Source organism: Delphinapterus leucas, chromosome 2, assembly GCF_059928025.1.
Source record: "Delphinapterus leucas isolate spDelLeu-1000000601 "Yukka" chromosome 2, BTC_Dleu_Yukka2, whole genome shotgun sequence".
In the NCBI taxonomy this organism is placed as follows: domain Eukaryota; kingdom Metazoa; phylum Chordata; class Mammalia; order Artiodactyla; family Monodontidae; genus Delphinapterus; species Delphinapterus leucas.
Genome location: NC_143130.1, coordinates 53131611 through 53148753, shown reverse-complemented (window position 1 = coordinate 53148753; position 17143 = coordinate 53131611). Strand labels below are relative to the sequence as shown.

The 17143-nt window shown below is 49.3% G+C and overlaps 1 protein-coding gene across 2 annotated transcripts in view; it reads right to left on the bottom strand.

Moving 5' to 3' along the window:
- Positions 1 to 17143, bottom strand: part of SYNM (synemin) — a 29609-nt gene that overhangs the window by 10835 nt on the left and 1631 nt on the right. For both annotated transcript variants that reach the window (XM_022598836.3, XM_022598837.3), the window contains exons 2-3: positions 9805 to 9929; positions 67 to 137 (exon numbers count right to left, since the gene is read on the bottom strand). In XM_022598836.3, the coding sequence (XP_022454544.2) occupies positions 67 to 137; positions 9805 to 9929 (196 nt within the window). The remainder of the gene's footprint in view (positions 1 to 66; positions 138 to 9804; positions 9930 to 17143) is intronic.

Sequence of the window (17143 nt, the reverse complement as noted above, 5' to 3'; positions counted from 1 at the left end):
CATGGAATGAACCTGCTCAGATAGACAGCATCTTAACGTTAAATGATAAGCTTTCCTTATATTTACCTTGTGGTACATTTTCAATGCGCTCAGTCAAGATCTGTATCTCCGGATTACTTTCTCCTTCCAGTAAGGCTCTGTAAAAATTATTTTTAAAAACCTCATTAGGAAATAAAAGACAAGCAGTGCCTCTGTTAGCTGTCGATCTGGTCAGTGATACACTGTCCCAGTGTCATGTGTCTGCAGATGCTGCACTACTGCGATGCAAGCCCGCCCCAGCAGACCTGGCTGGAGAGAGCGTCTCTCAGCTAAATGAACAAAATGAGGGGGCCAGGGCTTCAGAAGGACTGGAGAGCCAAGGCCTTCTAGAAAACCCTTCCAAACCCAGGGCATGGAGGAGGAAGAGACAGAGGGATGTGGGCCCAGGAAGGGAGGTCGGGGGTCTGGCTTCCCTGGGAAGCAAGGAAGGGCCCATGCCTGGCAGGTCACCCTGGGCTACAGGGACCCAAAACAATTACTACTACCCCACTGGGGTCTCTCTGGAGTCACAGGTCAGGGGCTGACTAAGGGCAGAATAAGGACTGACATTTGTTTGTAAATAAGGCAGCCAGACTGCATCTGCAGTTTTCATACTGGGTTCCATGGGGACATCTTAGAGATGAAAAAAGAGGAGAGATGGAAAGGGCAGGCATAAGAGGAGAAGGAAGAGCTGCAGACCACCCCCCTCCACCACCATGGCCCCCAGGGGTCTCATTCCAGGCGGCATCTAGGTATCTCCTCTGATAAAATGGCAAAATGCACTGGACTAGGTGGTTTCTTTGGCCATGTCTAGCTCCCAAAGTGTAAAACTCTAGAGTTTTCATTAAGTTGTTATTCACGTCTATGACTCAGAGCCCTGAGGAGAGAGCAGAGGTCAGGCCCCATAGCCCCAGCACACCACAGTGGGCCAGTGCGGGATGTCCATCGCTTGGAGACCCTAGGACATGGGCTGCTGTGGGCACACCAGTTGTTCAGTTGCTAGGGCAATGTGTGAGGTCACTAACGTCAGTTCCAAGAAATACACTGCATATGGCAAAGGGCAAGCAGAAGTAGGGTCCACTTGGAAATGCTGATCTGACCACTGAGAGCCAGGCAGCCAAAGAGGGAAGGGACGCCGGAGCTGGGTGGGGACTCTCGGATCAGGCAGACCAGGGCCAAGTTCTATTTCCACTGATTCAAATGCAGTGATTCCCACAAATGCGAGAACCCTGTGCGCAGGCGGAACAGAGCAAGGAGGCCCCCCTGAGGAAAAAGCAAAGACAAGGATGAGAGGGATTCCAGTCCAGGTGTGCACAGGAGGGTTCTCCTGGAAGCTGCGACTGCAGTGCGCACGTGTGGACGCAGGAAGCCGAGGGGCCGCGTCCAGAGCCCTGCCCTCCACGCCAGGCGAGAGCCAGGAAACAGGACACCAGCCCATTAATCCCACACCCTCATGACCAAGCATGTTTGGTTCCAGGAACACAAATAGCATCCACTGCCGAGAAAATCCCGAGGTCTGTATAGAATAAAAGGAACACGTTCAAGGTTAAAGTCAGCCTGTGAGGGTCTGTGCCCCAGGATGACAGTAGCAGGAAAGGTAGCATCCTACAGCTAAGGGTCCACGGCGGGCTACTGAGAAGCCAAGTCCTATTTCAGATCTTCTCTCTGCCTGCTTGGGAGGAAGGCTCAGGTACCACAGGGCTCCCACGCTAGCTGCCCAAGGCAGGACAGAAAGTGCTTGCAGGGCATCCAGGTCAGCAGAGAACTGATGACTGGGGAGGTGGGGTGGGGGGGCGGTCAGGATAAAGAAGATCCCCTTGGGGGAAAAATTTCTTCCCTCTCCCCTCAAAGGGGAATGGTTTTGCTTCTCTTTCAGGGAAAATCCAAACCACCACCAAACTTTTACTGAGTTCAGGACCCTGAGTCAGGAGGGGGCACCAGACCCCGAGGGGTGACACAGCACTAATGCTCCTGTGCCCAAGGCCTTCACCAACCCTAAGACTGAGTACCAAGCAGGCTCTAACCCTCCCCTCTATCTCACCAAGTCCTCCTGGCAACCCCACACTGGGCCGATGCTGGGCATCCTGGCCCTACAGGTGAGCAGACTGGAGTGCAGGCCTGCACTCCTCAGCGAGAGAAAGGGAGCCCAGGCCTGGGCACTCAGCCGCCCCGCAAGCTGCCTGGGCCTCCCTGCGGGGCCAGAGATGGTGCCATTTCACATACATTTTAGAACAAATCCTGCAGACAGACCCTCCAGACCATATTAATGAAAGCAGATCCAACGTCTCTTGATTTCAATCAAAATGTCCCTACAGGGAAGAGCAGCAGCTCCCACTAGGGAAGCACTCAGGTCCACAGCGACTCCTCCTCCCAACGGCTGATCCAACAGGCAGGAGCCACCTTCTCGACCTGGGCGCCCAGCAAAGGGCCTCACAGGCATGCTGGGACACTGGTCCCTGAATCCATGCCTTTACGAACCCTCCACCCCCACCCCCGCAATGACACATGACAACCCGTCTCCACCAGCACAGCTCACAAGACTAGGCGGCAGAGGCATAAACAAAGTGCCTGGGGCAAGGCCAAAAAGGGTTAATTCCCTCAAAAGCTCTCAAAGGAAGGTTTTTAAGGAACAGACTCGTACAACTTGAAGGAGCAGGTCAAGCAGTCTCTGGGGGTTTGGGGAGCGGTGGAAGAGAACTGCCTGGGACCCACCGTGCCAGTGAGAAATGCCAACCGCCTGAATCACGGACTATAAGTGAACATCTTACACAGGCCCACGGGTTGGCAGCCTCTCGAAAAGCAGGAAAACAAGCAGACATGTGCTGGAAAACCAGGTCCCTGGCCTCATTAAGGCCGCCGAGGCAAGCCCACAGGTTGGAAGGGAGCTCTAATGCGGCCCCTGGCTGGGTGCCAGGCCCTAACAGACCACCCACGGGCCAGCCAGCAGCGGGGCTCCCGTCTGGGATAGATCATCCTGACGGCAGCTCAGGGCACATCTGCCGCTGCTCCATGCAGTGGGCACAAGGCGGCCGCCCTGCGCGCCCACCAGAAACAGGGACAAGCGTCAGGGAGGAGGCAGAGTCGGAGGATGTTTCCAGAAGCAACGCCAGTGGGGGAGCCTGCCTGGTCCTGGGTGGAGAGATGTTTCACGTGATGCTTCCTGGCAAAACGCGGGCTCTTGGAGGAAAAGGGGGAGGGGCTGGGAGAAGGAGCTTCTCTGGGCCCCAGCTCCAGAGAGGACAGGGGACCCACCGCCTGTCACTCTAGACTGGGGACTGGAGTGGGAAGGGAGAAGAGAGGGGCAGAAGTCCATCCACAGGACCAGCATCACCATCTGGTTTGGAAAGGGTCTGTCCTAACGCAACAGGCATATGAAAGACAACAAGGAGGCAGTGGTGCCAGGCAGCCTCTGGTCATTCCCTCTGTGCTCGGGATGAAATCACGTAAGGAAAGCCCATTTGTCAATTCCAGAGACAGAAAAAAAAAGACTGACATAAAGAATAAGATTACTAATAAAGCAGAAAGAGGAAGCACAGGGAGTGGTTAACAGAGAAGCCTCCAGAATCAGGTTACCTGGATTCAAATCCTGCCACTTCCTAGTCCTATGACCTTGGGCAAGCCGCTCAAACCCTCTGTGGCTCAGTTTCCCCATTTCCGAAACAGGGAGCACTCACAGGTTTGCGGTGGTAATTAATAAAGTGATTGGAAAGTTCTTGCAACAATGGCTGTTACAGAATATGTGCTCGATAAACAGCAGCCACCATCATCATCACCTACATCATCATCCATTGACCTCAGGAGAAAGGTGATTTTCCATTAACCAAAGCAGTTCAAGAAGGGAAGAGATTCTGGATTACCTAAAGTCATGGTTAACTGAGGGCTAATTCATTTACGCAATGATGTGGGTAAGGCTAACAACCAAATGTATCCGTTGATCCTAATTTTCTATCCTTAAAACTACAAGATTTTATTAACTTCAAATTTTTCACCTAATAACCAGGTAAGTCTCGGTGTTAACATATTTTTATAGGTTTTCCCAAAAATAGGATTCAACTTTAAAAAAACAAAATGGGGACTTCCCTGGTGGTGCAGTGGTTAAGAATCCACCTGCCAATGCAGGGGACACGGGTTCCAGCCCTGGTCCGGGAAGATCCCACATGCCGCGGAGCAACTAAGCCCGTGCGCCACAACTACTGAGCCTGCGCTCTACAGCCTGCGAGCCACAACTACTGAGCCCGCGTGCCACAACTACTGAAGCCCACACGCCTAGAGCCCGCGCTTCAAAACAAGAGAAGCCACTGCAATGAGAAGCCCGCGCACTGCAAAGAAGAGTAGCCCCCGCTTGCCGCAACTAGAGAAAGCCTGCGCGCAGAAACAAAGACCCAATACAGCCAAAAATAAATTAATTAATTTTTAAAAAATGTATTTCTCCAAGAACTTGAGAACTTCCCAAGAAATGTTCTCCTTTGAACAGACACATAAAAAGGTACAGGTGATCTTAAAAACAATGGAGCAACCAGAAACATCATTAAAATGATGAAATTAGCAATGTTAAGCGTTATCTGTACTGCTTCATTAGCAGTCTAAACCTAGAGACTGAATATTCTCAGTTAAAACCCGCCACCTCTGCCCACTGCCATCAGAAAGAGGAAAGGGGGGCTCTGCACGTCCTCCCCCAGCACAGACATACAAAGAAACTAACCTTTTAAAAGGACTTTGCCATAAAGTCCCCAGGCAGGAAACCTTTGCACTACATTTTCCTATCTGGCCAGGCAAGACTCCCTTTAGTGTTTTCTGTCTGAGAAATCCTTTGGCCCTGCTTTCCATTTTTCCAGGTGAAACTCAGAATTGTTATATTCTCCACCCCCAAAACATAAAAAAGCCTCTTTTTAAATTCTGATGGAGATTTCATCATCTGTCCCCCAGGTAAGAATGGGGGTTCCAGGATGGGCCCCTTCTTACCCTCAGGTTTGTGGTTTCTGGACTCAGTTTATTCCTGGGTTATTTTTGCATTTTTTTGTTTCAATTTTGACTATCTTTTTTTTCCAGTATATTTTCTAACAGCTTACTCCTGATGATTGTGTTCTGTTCTCTTTTTTTGGGGGGGGGGGATGGGGGCAGGAGTGCTCTATTTATTTTTTAACTGTGTTTCTGCAAGTTCTCAATCGATAGCTTTTGGGCCTGATCTTTATGTCAGCAGTGGAGGGGTTTGGGACATGGTGGGTTCTGAATACTGTCAGTTTCACCATCTTCAGATTATACACTAAGTCTGAATAAGCCCACTGAGCCCTCTCCACCTGCTTTGTGGAAGGGGCTCAGTGTAGGGTGATCTAGTTTACAAGAGTGTGTGCCCAGCAGCACATCTGCCCACGTTCCTACCCAGAAACCTCCTGCTCCCGGCCCCTCCATCACTGCCCCCACCAGCCCTGAGCAGAGGCTCCCTCGGGTACCTACCTATGTCAGGTCCCGAATCTCCGACCACCACATGCACCTCCCGAGGCCTCCGCCCCCACCCACAGACACACATACCCATTCCACCCCAGGCCCAGACCCTCCTGCACTCCACCTGCCAGCAGCTGGCTCCCCTCTCCTCGGCTTTGGCCCTGGGACCGCCCCATCTCAGTGGCCTGGCAATGGAGGCCCCTGCAATCTGCCTCCTTCCAGGCCTCTGCTGATTCATCTTGCATTCTCCTTCCTCCACTTATTTTCTTATCCTGACTTGTGCACCTGGAGCTCCTTTCTGACACCTTTCTGCCAGTCCAACTCCTATTCCCCACTTTCCCTGCCCCTTCAAGGCCCAACTCAAATCCCACATCCCTTGAAAATCTCTCTTAATTACCTCGGCCTGAAACTCTCCATTCCTTCTCCTAACCATCTTTATCAAACTCTGTTCATTGGCAGTAAACCATGTACAGTATTTTCTTGGAACACACATACTGTTATTTTAACATCTTGTTTGACTTTTCACCTAACCATACTTCTCCCTCCCTCCTCCCATGCCACCCCCCACTTCCCACCTCCCCCCTCTTCTATGTCTGTTCAAATCTCTGCCATCCTTCAAGACCCAGATCAATCTCATCTCCCTCTAGAAAACTTCTCTGATTCTCACAACTCCCTTCTGATTCCAGAAAACTTGCACTTGTGTGTCTTGGGGGACAAGTCTTGTCTCCTATGGTGTAGGAGGCTGCCTCGGTCCGCGCAGCCTTATCCACAGCACACGATCCTCAGCACCCGGCTGCACGCTTCTGAGCCCCTCTGAGCAGGCATCACACCCTGCATGCCGAGCATCTCCAGAGCATCCTGAGAGCACAGACCCTACCCAGCTCACAAAACATGGCTTCACGGGTGTGGCTCTCAGCCACCCAACATACATGGCCCTCAATGACAGCCCCCAAAACCAAGCTACCCAGGGACGCCCGAATACTCGGCATTGCCACAGATGCCACGCTACGTCGGTTCCCAGATCCTCACTCAGGCTGCCCCCTCTGCCTGGAAAGCCCTTCCCACACGGTCTCTTCCTGGCTGCCCTTCCTTCAAGACTTGGCACTGCCTCTTCCAGGAAGCCTGCTCTGCACACTCCATCAGCCCCCCACAGCACCAGCCCCCCACTCAGCCTGCCTATCCTTTGTCTTGTCCTCTAGGTGCTGTGAGACAGGCTTAGAGCTTTCTGGATGCCCGTGGGCTGCTCTGCAAACAAATCACCTGGGATCTTGTGACAAGGCAACTTTGATCAGCAGGTCTGGGGTGGGCCCAAGGTTTCCCACAAGTTTGAGATGCCTAGTGATGCCGACACTATGGGTCTGCAGGCCCCTGTGAGCAAGGCCCTGGACCAGTGTTTCTCTTCCCTGGACGCATCTGACAATCATCCTCGGAGCTTTAGCACTACCATGCCTGGGCCCACCCTGTGCCAATCTAGTGGGAATATCTAAACCGGGTCCAGGAGCCGATGCTTCATCAGCTTCTCCCGGTGATGCCCACGTGCAGATGCCGCTGAGAACCACGCCCTGTCCTGTTTCCGAGAACCTCCCCTTTCATCACTCAGCCCCTCGTATAACAAGCACTCACATGTCAGGAAAAACCTCAAGATGACATATCAGGCGGATAAGCATCTCCAGCCCCAGGTGACACCACTGGAGACAGGCAGACAAGAGCGAGCACAACTGTGCCAGCCTGTCTTCTCCCACACTTCCCCCTTCTCTCAGCATCCTCAGCCCCAGTCCAGCCCCACAGCTTCTGCCCATCATCACCTGCAATGTGGGAGCAAAGGGCTCATTCTCACATTCACCTGCCAGGCCAGGCGCCACGGTCTCCCTGGCCACCAACTGGCCAACTTAGGTTTGGTGAAATCCACCAGTCCTAGACTCTGAGGTTTGCTTTGTTTTAATTTTATTATTTTGTTAAATTATATATTTACGTATAAACTGTAAGTCTATCCCTATAAATTATGAGTTGCACCATTTTATTATTACCTTAACGTTTCTTCTTTAAGGTTACCGGAAAGGGCTAAATATCTGGGTTTGGAAGGGCTCATGATACTTGAGACCTGGCCTCAGCACAGCCCACAGAGTCCAGCCGTGCTGCGAAGTGCTTTCAGCTTTCCAGAGCCACAGCCCTTCTCTTCCATGTGCGGTGTGTGAGCAGTGGCTCACACATCTCACATGTCTGTCTGAGCAGTGCTAGAGGAGTGGCCCGAAACTTCGGGGAAACACAACCTCAGCCATGGCGGGCAAAGCAATGCCTGCTGCAGCACTGGCCACCTCAGCCCCTCTGGACAGGGCTGGTGAGCAGTCACACTGCACAGGACCCTGGAACGTGGTCCCCACGGAGCTGACCGCCCCTGCCGCCCTCAGAGAGGCAGGGTGTGGGAAGAAGGTCAACTTCCCGGAGATGGAAGGTCGAGGCCTGTAAAGATCAAATGGGCACTTGTGAAGAGGAATTTTCACACCTGGCCCCAGAATTTGGGCAGCAGCACAAAGTACTGAAAGAATCACGTAAGACATGACAAGGGTTTACCTTCAGGACACTTATCAGTGATAAAAAATGCTAGGCTTTTGGCTGATACAAAGAAACAGGTCATATGCTACCGCCTCTTTGTCTTTTAGACCTGCGGGCATCTCCCAGACTCAATCCTAAGCACTGGAGGGCAGGGGGGCGGCAGCAGTTCTAACCACAGAGGTTGGGGTCTGGAGCTGGGCAGCACCGGGCATATGCAGGCCCCTGGGCTGGGCTCCCCATTTTCCCCACGCAAACTTGGACTTCAGGAAGGCACACAGTGAAATCAATCACTCACTTCCCAAAAAGGACTGATGCTTCCTAATCTCCTAGGAGACGGCCAAGTCAATCCCTAAATGGGTTAAAGAAATGCCCGGCCACAGACAGGAGTAAACTCTGTCCCTGCTGACATTGAGTGAAAAAGGCTCGCAACCAAGAGAAAAGCTAGAAGAAGCTAAGCCTTGAGGAAAGCTAAGCTGGTAGGGTTGTGAACACCTACCAGAGAGGTAAGGCCCCGGCCTCTCAGGCAAGATGCCCACCTGTGCCCTCTGACTTTTCATGACAGAGAACTGGGGGCAGGACAAAGCAAGGAAGGAAAGGGCTCAAAATCCCAGAGAGATGAGGCATAAAATCAAAGTCTCCTGACTCCGACCCAGCCAACTTTTACAAAAAGGAAACAGAAGATCCAACTGCCTCTGTAGAGAAAAGACCTCACCTGACACCAGGTGTCGCCTAACAGGGGCACAGATGCGGGTTTTCTAGGCTGACCCAGCATCCGCTCTAGAACGATGCCTGGTTTGGGGTACCTCCCACCCGAATCTCAGTCCATGTGACTCATGGGAAGCTAACCCCTTTCAAGCACTTTGTTCCCCCAGCCAAGGATGGGCACATGACCCAGCAGAGCCAGAGCAGGTCCAGGAGTCCTACTAGGATGGTGGGAAAGAGCCCCCTCCTCTGACCACAGGATTGGGGGTTGCAAGGACAAAAGCCTGGAGCTGCTTGGGGCCCCTCCTGCCACTGTGGGGGCAGAGCAAGGAAGGAGGGGCCAGAGCAGGCAGGGACAGACCGCCAACAACCCCATCCGGGCGCCGGATGAACCTACCACGCCCAAAACTAAGGACTTTTTCAGTTATATGAGTAATAAATGCCTTTTTTGACTTGAGCCAGTCTGAGAAGGACTTCTGCCACTTGCAAGTGAAAAAAATTCTAATGCTTCCTTCCTCCAAATAAAGCCCGATTGTTTTGAAGTTTTCCTTATTAGTAAAGCTCAGCTTATCTCACTCAGCATTTGTTGCAATACCCTACCAATTTAATTTTGCAATTGTTCACCCTATGAGATTTCCAAGAAGATTGTGGAGATGGACCTTGGGAAAGACAGGCTGGCAAGTGCCTCCTCTCCCCTGCCCCCATGCCCTGACCAGCATCCCTTCTGCAGGACTCAGGCTGCATAACTCCCAGAGCAGGGACCCAGCAAGGCCCCCACCAGCTTGGCCCTAGGACCATCCCTCAATTCAGCCAGGGGCTCCACCAAGGGCTGCCATGCTCGGTGGGTAAGGCACAGGCCCTCAGCAGCCTGGACCCCTGCTTCCAGGCCCCTTCCCTCACCTGCAAAAGGGATGTGTGGTGTCCACCACCAGAGGGTGACTATGGGCAGTGAGCAGCTGCGAAGGACTTAGCACTGCGTCTGGCAGGCAGTAAGTGCTCAGTAACACAAAGCCACAGCCACTCCATGGAGGCTGCAGGGACTTCCACACTGCCAGCTCCAGCTTGGTGGACTCAGCACAGCATCCTTACCTATAGGTTGCCACCTCCAGGCTGAGGCCAGTCTTCACCTGCACGAGCTCCTGATAGTCCCGTAGCCGGTCAGCCATGGCCAAGGTAAGGGCCGCCTTCTCATCCTCCAGGCAGGCGATCTCTCTCTAAGGAGAACAGAAGGTTTTGGGATCAGAGGACTGGAGCTTTGCTGGGTTGAACTTAAGGTACCAAGAGCTCAGGACACAAAAAGAGATGAAAAACCTCCAAGTTTATTAAAAATGCAGTCATTGCAAGGATGATTTTTATTTATTTTTTTAAATAAATTTTTTTATTTTTGGCTGTGTTGGGTCTTTGCTGCTGCACGCAGGCTTTCTCTAGTTGCGGTGAGCAGGGGCTACTCTTCGTTGCCGTGCGTGGGCTTCTCATTGTGGTGGCTTCTCTTGTCACGGAGCAAGGGCTCTCGGTGCGTGGGGTTCAGTAGTTGTGGCACGTGGGCTCAGTAGTTGTGGCTCGCGGGCTCTAGAGCTCAGGCTCAGTAGTTGTGGCACACGGGTCTAGTTGCTCCGTGGCATGTGGGATCTTCCCAGACCAGGGCTCGAACCCGTGGCCCCTGCATTGGCAGGCATATTCTTAACCACTTAATCATCCCAAGGATGATTTTTAAATACTATATTTCTCCCACCTGGAAGGTTTTTTTTTTTAATCAGCTCATAAGGAAGATGTGGCTAGGACATAGGCTTCTCTGTTCATTCTCCCTAATAATAATGAATGCTTGTAAAGCATCTCTACAGCTCAGACATCAGTCAGCTTAGGGAAGTCAATACATGACACTAGTGAAGTAAGATGCTATTTAAAATAAGCCAAGACTAGGGACTTCTCTGGTGGGCCAGAGGTAAAGAATCCACCTTACAATGCAGGGGATGCATGTTCTATCCCTGGTCAGGGAACTAAGATCCCACATGCCGTGGGGCAACTAAGCCCATGCACCACAACTACTGAGCTTGCGAGTCTCAACTAGAGAGCTTTCATGCCACAAACCACAGAGGCCACGCACTCTGGAACCCGCGTACCACAACTACAGAGCCCACACGCCCTGGAGTCCGCGTGCCCCAACTATAGAGAGAAAATACGCACACCACAACTAGAGATAAGCCTGCATGCCCCAACGAAAGATCCCGCATGCCTCAACGAAGATCCCACATGCCGCAACTAAGACCCAACGCAGCCAAAAATACATTTAAAAAATAAATAATAAATAAATCTGTTTAAAATAAAAAAAATAAAGAGAAGTTTAAAATAAATAAATAAATAAAATAAGGCTAGAAAGCAGGGGTTTTACTATATTTAAAACATAAGTTACTCAGATCTGAAACAGAATTTCCCCCATACTCATGATACAGAGTTCTTTGTTTCACCTAGAAAAGCCACTTTAAAATCATCTGGGAAGAAAAGTTATGTTAATGTGACAAGAATATATTCTGGGCATAAATGTCAAAGGCCAGACCTGGATATAAACTTTTATGACTGCTCTCGTGTAGTTTAATAAGTGCTCCCTGGGCATGTGTTCACATCGCCCCCATAGCAATTCCACTCCCTCCTGGTTAATTGCATCTGTCCATGTCCCCAGCCCTGGCTGGGAGACACTGCAAGGCACAGTCTATCACTGCCTCATGCATCCCCACAGCCCCTGCCTGTAGAAAAATGCCCTTCACATGCAAGTCACACAGCACGCAACCGGTGAACTAGATTTAAAATGAAATGATCAATATAATATTACCCTCCTCAAAATGTACTGTTTTTTTTTTTAATAAATGTTTTTATTTATTTATTTATTTTTGACTGCGTTGGGTCTTTGTTGCTGCACACGGGCTTTCTCTAGTTGCAGTGAGCGGGGACTACTCTTTCGTCATGGTGGGCATGCTTCTCATTGCGGTGGCTTCTCTTGTTGCAGAACACGGGCTCTAGGCATGCAGGTTTTAGTAGTTGTGGCACAAGGGCTCATCAGTTATGGCTCACAGGCTCTAGAGCACAGGCTCAGTAGTTGTGGCACACGGGCCTAGTTGCTCTGTGACAATGTGGGATCTTACCAGACCAGGGATTGAACCCATGTCCCCTGCATTGGCAGGCGGATTCTTAACCACCGCGCCACCAGGGAAGTCCCCAAAATGTACTATTTTCAATCGACAATATATTTAATAAACACAATGGTTTCATTTGTACCATTTTACAGTTTTGCCCTACTCTGCATTACAGTTTTATATAACATTTTATAGTTATGCTGGGGAATAATTAACTGAACAAATATTTAAACTTTGAATAAGTCCATATACTTTACCTTTTGGTTTGCAATGGAACGTAGCATTATTTCTGAATACAATTAACAGGATACATTTTTAGACATTCATCTTTGTGGAATTTAAAAATTATAAGACAACGGGAGAAGGAATCTATTTTCATTTCTCATGTAATCCCTCCACCAAAGGCACCTGGCAATATGCTGGCGGCCCAAAGTAAATAGGTAATGTTTATGAAACTAAGGAATGACTGTAACTAAGATCCCACACTGGATTTACCATCTAAAAAGATGCATGAATGATCAGCATGTAAATAATTCTGCTTCTCATAGTAGCTCTATATATCTAAGCTAATAATTGTTGTTAGGTTATTTTTGTCTATATAAAGTATGCTAAAAACAAAAACTGAAGCCACTTAGCTTTTAAAGCAAAGGAGTAAATTTAAAAACCGCTAGATAGTATCCCAGGGTGGGTAAGTGTAAACACCCTCCAAAACTGGCATTATAAACAGATAAAAAGGTTCATCAAAGCAGACCATTGGCCAGTCTTGATTTAAGTGACAGTTGCCAGAATTTAGTCCCAACATTCACACATTCTATAGTTAAGTCTCAGTGTTAAAAGCCTATGTTCCCCCATTTTAGAGGGAGTATAAACTCAGGTACAAGGTTACAGTATAAAACATTCTGTAAACATATGACTCCTTCCTACTACAGGCAATTCTACCTAAATATTAAAGTTTGACAATGTGTAGTAATGCCTTCTTCACAAAAAAGCTTGATTGCTGTTAAAATGCTTAGGAAAAAAACAATCAAACACATTCAATTCTCTAACTACACGTAGCCTTCTAAGCAGGTCAAGATCTCCCAGCTATGCCAAGGAGGTAACAGGAAGATTCTCTCCCTCCTGGGGGTGAAGAACATTTCTGCACCCCGCAAAATAAGAGTAGGAAAATCAAACTGTGTTTAAGTTAAAATAAGCGCAGTTCCAACCACATTCCCATGTGAGTCAACTCTTCCTAAACTGTCAAAGGAAAATTTGTTGACTTCTGGAAGCAGGAATGTAAGAATTACTGGCTCCCAACAGTCTTCACAGAAATTGTAACCGATCCTGCTGGTTGAATAAAGCTTCAGACTTGGCCTCCACTTCTCCAGAAGTTTTCAAACCGTGGGCCAAGCCAAGGCACTGGAGCCTGAGACACAGCAGCTAATTCTAACCCAAGCAGGAGCAGTTTTGCCAAACGTTAGAGCTGGGGAGAAAGGTCACCTTTCTAGTTGCTATTTAGAGAACATTTGGGCAGCATCACAACTGATGATGAAATGTAGGCTACACCAGGGAAAGCCTGCTGCCCTCATTGTCCAAAGAATTCACTTTCTCTTAACCAAACTTGAGCAGCTCGTTGCTGAGCAAGTCACCCAGACACAACAGGAAAAGCTTGCAAGTGTCACGGTCATGCACTGAGAGTCTTGAACATTTAAGAGCTCGAGGGGATTTAAATTCTGTGATAACCTCATTTAGATGCAAAAACTAGATGTGTTAATAACAAGCATTGACTGGATGCTAACTAAGTGTTTATAGCTCTGGCCCATACAACACCATGAACTCCAGACCCATCATTTTATGTTACAAGACCAGGTGGGTATCTCAGAGGCATTTCAAACTGAAATCTGCTCTCCCACCCAAGCCTGCCTTCCTGCACCAAACCCCTTCCTCCAGCTGCTCAGGCCCCAGGCCCTGGAGCGGACTTGATTTCTCCCTCTCTCCCACCACATCCAATCCATCCACAAACCCCATGGGCTTCAACTTCAGGGTAGATTCCTGCCTCTGCCCTTCGCTGCTGTCCCTGGCCCAAGCCTCCAGCACCTACTGCCTTGACGGTGGCAAGTGTCTCCTAAAGAGGTCTCCCTACTCCCAACAGGTGCCCCACACAGTCTATGTGTATCACAGCAGCCAGGGAGATCCCATGAAGACTCGGGTCACCACCCGCTTCTGCGCAGAGCCCAAGCCCAGGTCCTGTAGAGGCCACCTTCGCCCCCTCGCCCCAGCCACGCCCACTCCTGAACACTGAACTGTTTCCACCTCCAGACCTGTGCAGTCAAGGACTTTCTCTGTTTTGTTTCCATTATGCTCCCTGCTGTACCCCCAGCTCTTAAGAGGCAAACTTGGCACACCAAGTACTCAATGAATGAACTGAATGGGGATGCACCCTGTGGGCCATTTTCATTACCCCTAGTTCACAGGTGGGGAAACGGAGACACAAACAGTGGCAGAGCCACAATTCAGACCCAGGTAGGGCAGCTAAACCAGCTCCATTCCAATCGAAAGAAAGTTCTCATTCAGTCATGTCTTAGGAGCGTGGAAGCTGGCCACAGGCAGCCTCTAGGCTAAGAGTGCACTTTCACAAGCCAAAATCTCAACGTTTATGGGCTAAGGCTGGTGTAAATCACAAACATCTTACAGTTTTTGTCTGAAGCCCCTTTCTGCAGACTGGGAGACAGGGTATATTAATTAGGCTTCAAGTGATCTGAACTACATATAAAATGCTGGGAACTTGGATGTCAGTTCAGCAAACTCTTCTCTGGCAAATCTGAGGTGAGGGGCCTCCCAGAGAGGTCTAAGGCATGTAGGCCATCTGGGAAGGCCCAGTTTTCCCAGAAAGAGAGTCCCAGTGAGCATCTTTCCCCCTCAAGCTGCAGTGCCAGCCCAGAGCCTGGGCACTATGTGGGTGCTCCTGCCTCCAGATGAGGGAGAGGGGTTCCCATTAAAACCATATGGCACACGTTAAAAAGTAAATGAGGGCTCCCCTGGTGGCGCAGTGGTTGAGAGTCCGCCTGCCGATGCAGGGGACATGGGTTCGTGCCCCGGTCTGGGAAGTTCCCTTATGCCGCGGGGCGGCTGAGCCCGTGAGCCGTGGCCGCTGAGTCTGCGTGTCCGGAGCCTGTGCTCCGCGGCAGGAGAGGCCACAACAGTGAGAGGCCCGCGTACCGCAAAAAAAAAAAAAAAAGTAAATGAAAGACTTAACACTAAAAGTATTCTGACAACAGCCAGCTGGAAGGGTCTGAAAGCATTTTAGGACTGTAGATTAACAGTCTTCCCTTAGGAAGAACACTGATCATTGTTCTATGAAAGCAAACTGAATACTGGTTTAAAGTTCACCTTTAATAGAACAGGTAGAAGAGAGGGAATATTGCCCAGTGGTTAGCTGCTCAGGCAATGCAGCATGAATCAAACCCAGGCTTAGCTACTTACTAACTAGGTGACCTACGGACCTCAGTTTCATCATCTGTAAGATGGGGTAAATGTTAGTACCCACCTCCTAAGACTGATGTGAGGACTAAGAGTGAATACACGTGTGATGGGCTCGGTACCTCTGGTACCTGCCACACAAAAAGCTCCTGATGAAGGCTAACTCTTAGTAATGAAACTTCTATTACAGTAAATTAGTTAAATCAGGTTTTATGATATTTTCAGTCTCCCCAGGCTAAGCTTCTATAGAATTTGAAAACATCAGAGGCTTGGGGTTAAATCATCAATACTTATTCTTTAACAAAATATCTAGCATTTTTACACTTCTTAAAAAAAAATACTAACGCTTGGTAGTGAGTCTTTTGGAATGCAACTTAAAATATGGTTGCTTTAAGATAACTGGTGAAAGATTCAGGCTATGGATAAGGAAACATTCAGTACAATGAAACAGCCACAAATTGGAACTGAGAAATATCCAAGTCCTTATAGACATTTTCCGTACTCTTTACTTTCAGGGGAAAGAAGCAAATTCCAATAGGAGAGATATCACTGGACAGGAGGGTGGGATCCTAGTTCTGGGGCAGGTGTGACCCCAGGGAAGGGCCCTGGAGTCCCTGTGTCAAATAAGGTGATTTTGAATGACACTTCAGGTCCCCACCTGTCCTGGAATCAGAGGAACTCTGCTTTTATCTGTTTCATATCTGGCGGTGCACTTAAGAGTTAACTGGGGGGGGGGGGGGGGGGGGAAGGGTTCTGCTGCTAAAAAAGAACACTGAAACCAGAGCTTCCAGGTCCAAAATGAGCCAAGTGAGCTATGACTGCAAACGAATGGTGGGGATTTAGCCCACAAAACACGCCTCAAAGAAGCCTTTTCCAAACCTGCTTGCACAGCAGGGACCCTTGAGGTGGTAGCAGGGGTTCCCTACAAAGGGGTTCAGTGGGCAGTGAGTTTGGCAGGCGCTTCTCTTTGGTTAAAAGCTCTGTGAAAGCTTACATTAAAGACACTTTTTAACTTTCACTCAACACAGAGCATGGGGCCCCATGGAACTGGCATCCCTGGCCACCATCGTTGCAAAGGGAAGCGCTCTGGAGTCTAGAGTAAGCTCCGGAAATCAGCACATACTTCACCGGCCCCTGCCCTTGTCCCACCTACAACCCCAGCAGAAGGCTTTTGAAAATTATGAGGCAGAGACCAAACAAAACCTAAGATCCAAAAGATTAAATTCCAAACAACTTTGTACTGTATTGCTTTATATGATTTCCCATCCAGACTCTAGTTCTTTGAAGAGTGAAGCCCCAGTACAGTGCTAAGGACCAGGGGTAGTCAACAAATAACTGCTGATTATTTGTGGATGCCTGTGAGGTCACAAGCCTCTATGCCACGACTGCCATGTTTCCTTTACTTCTAATTTTTTAAAAAGGCACAAAATCATCACTCCAACACAAATTTTTAACTTGAAGCTACAAACTGTTCCCTTTAAAATATTTCTGAATTTGTGTGGATGTTGTCTTAAACTGTCATCCTAAGATGACAGTTTAAGGATTTGGGAATACTTCCAATTCTGGCCCAGACTGGGCAGGACCAGGGCTAACCCTGGGACTGGGCTAGGTGTACAGACAATAAATCCAGCCACAGGTGTCACCGTGTCAGTGTCAGAAGTCTGAGCTCTGCTTCTCTGAAATAGGAACTGTTTATATTACCTGTACTTGTAATAACATCCTGCCATAGGGACCTGCGTTACCACAGCTTTTACACAACCCAGAGATCAGACATCAGCTTGTACTGTGAGAAAAACATCTCTGATCTTAATGCTCTTTTCTGCATTAAGATTACTGTCCCT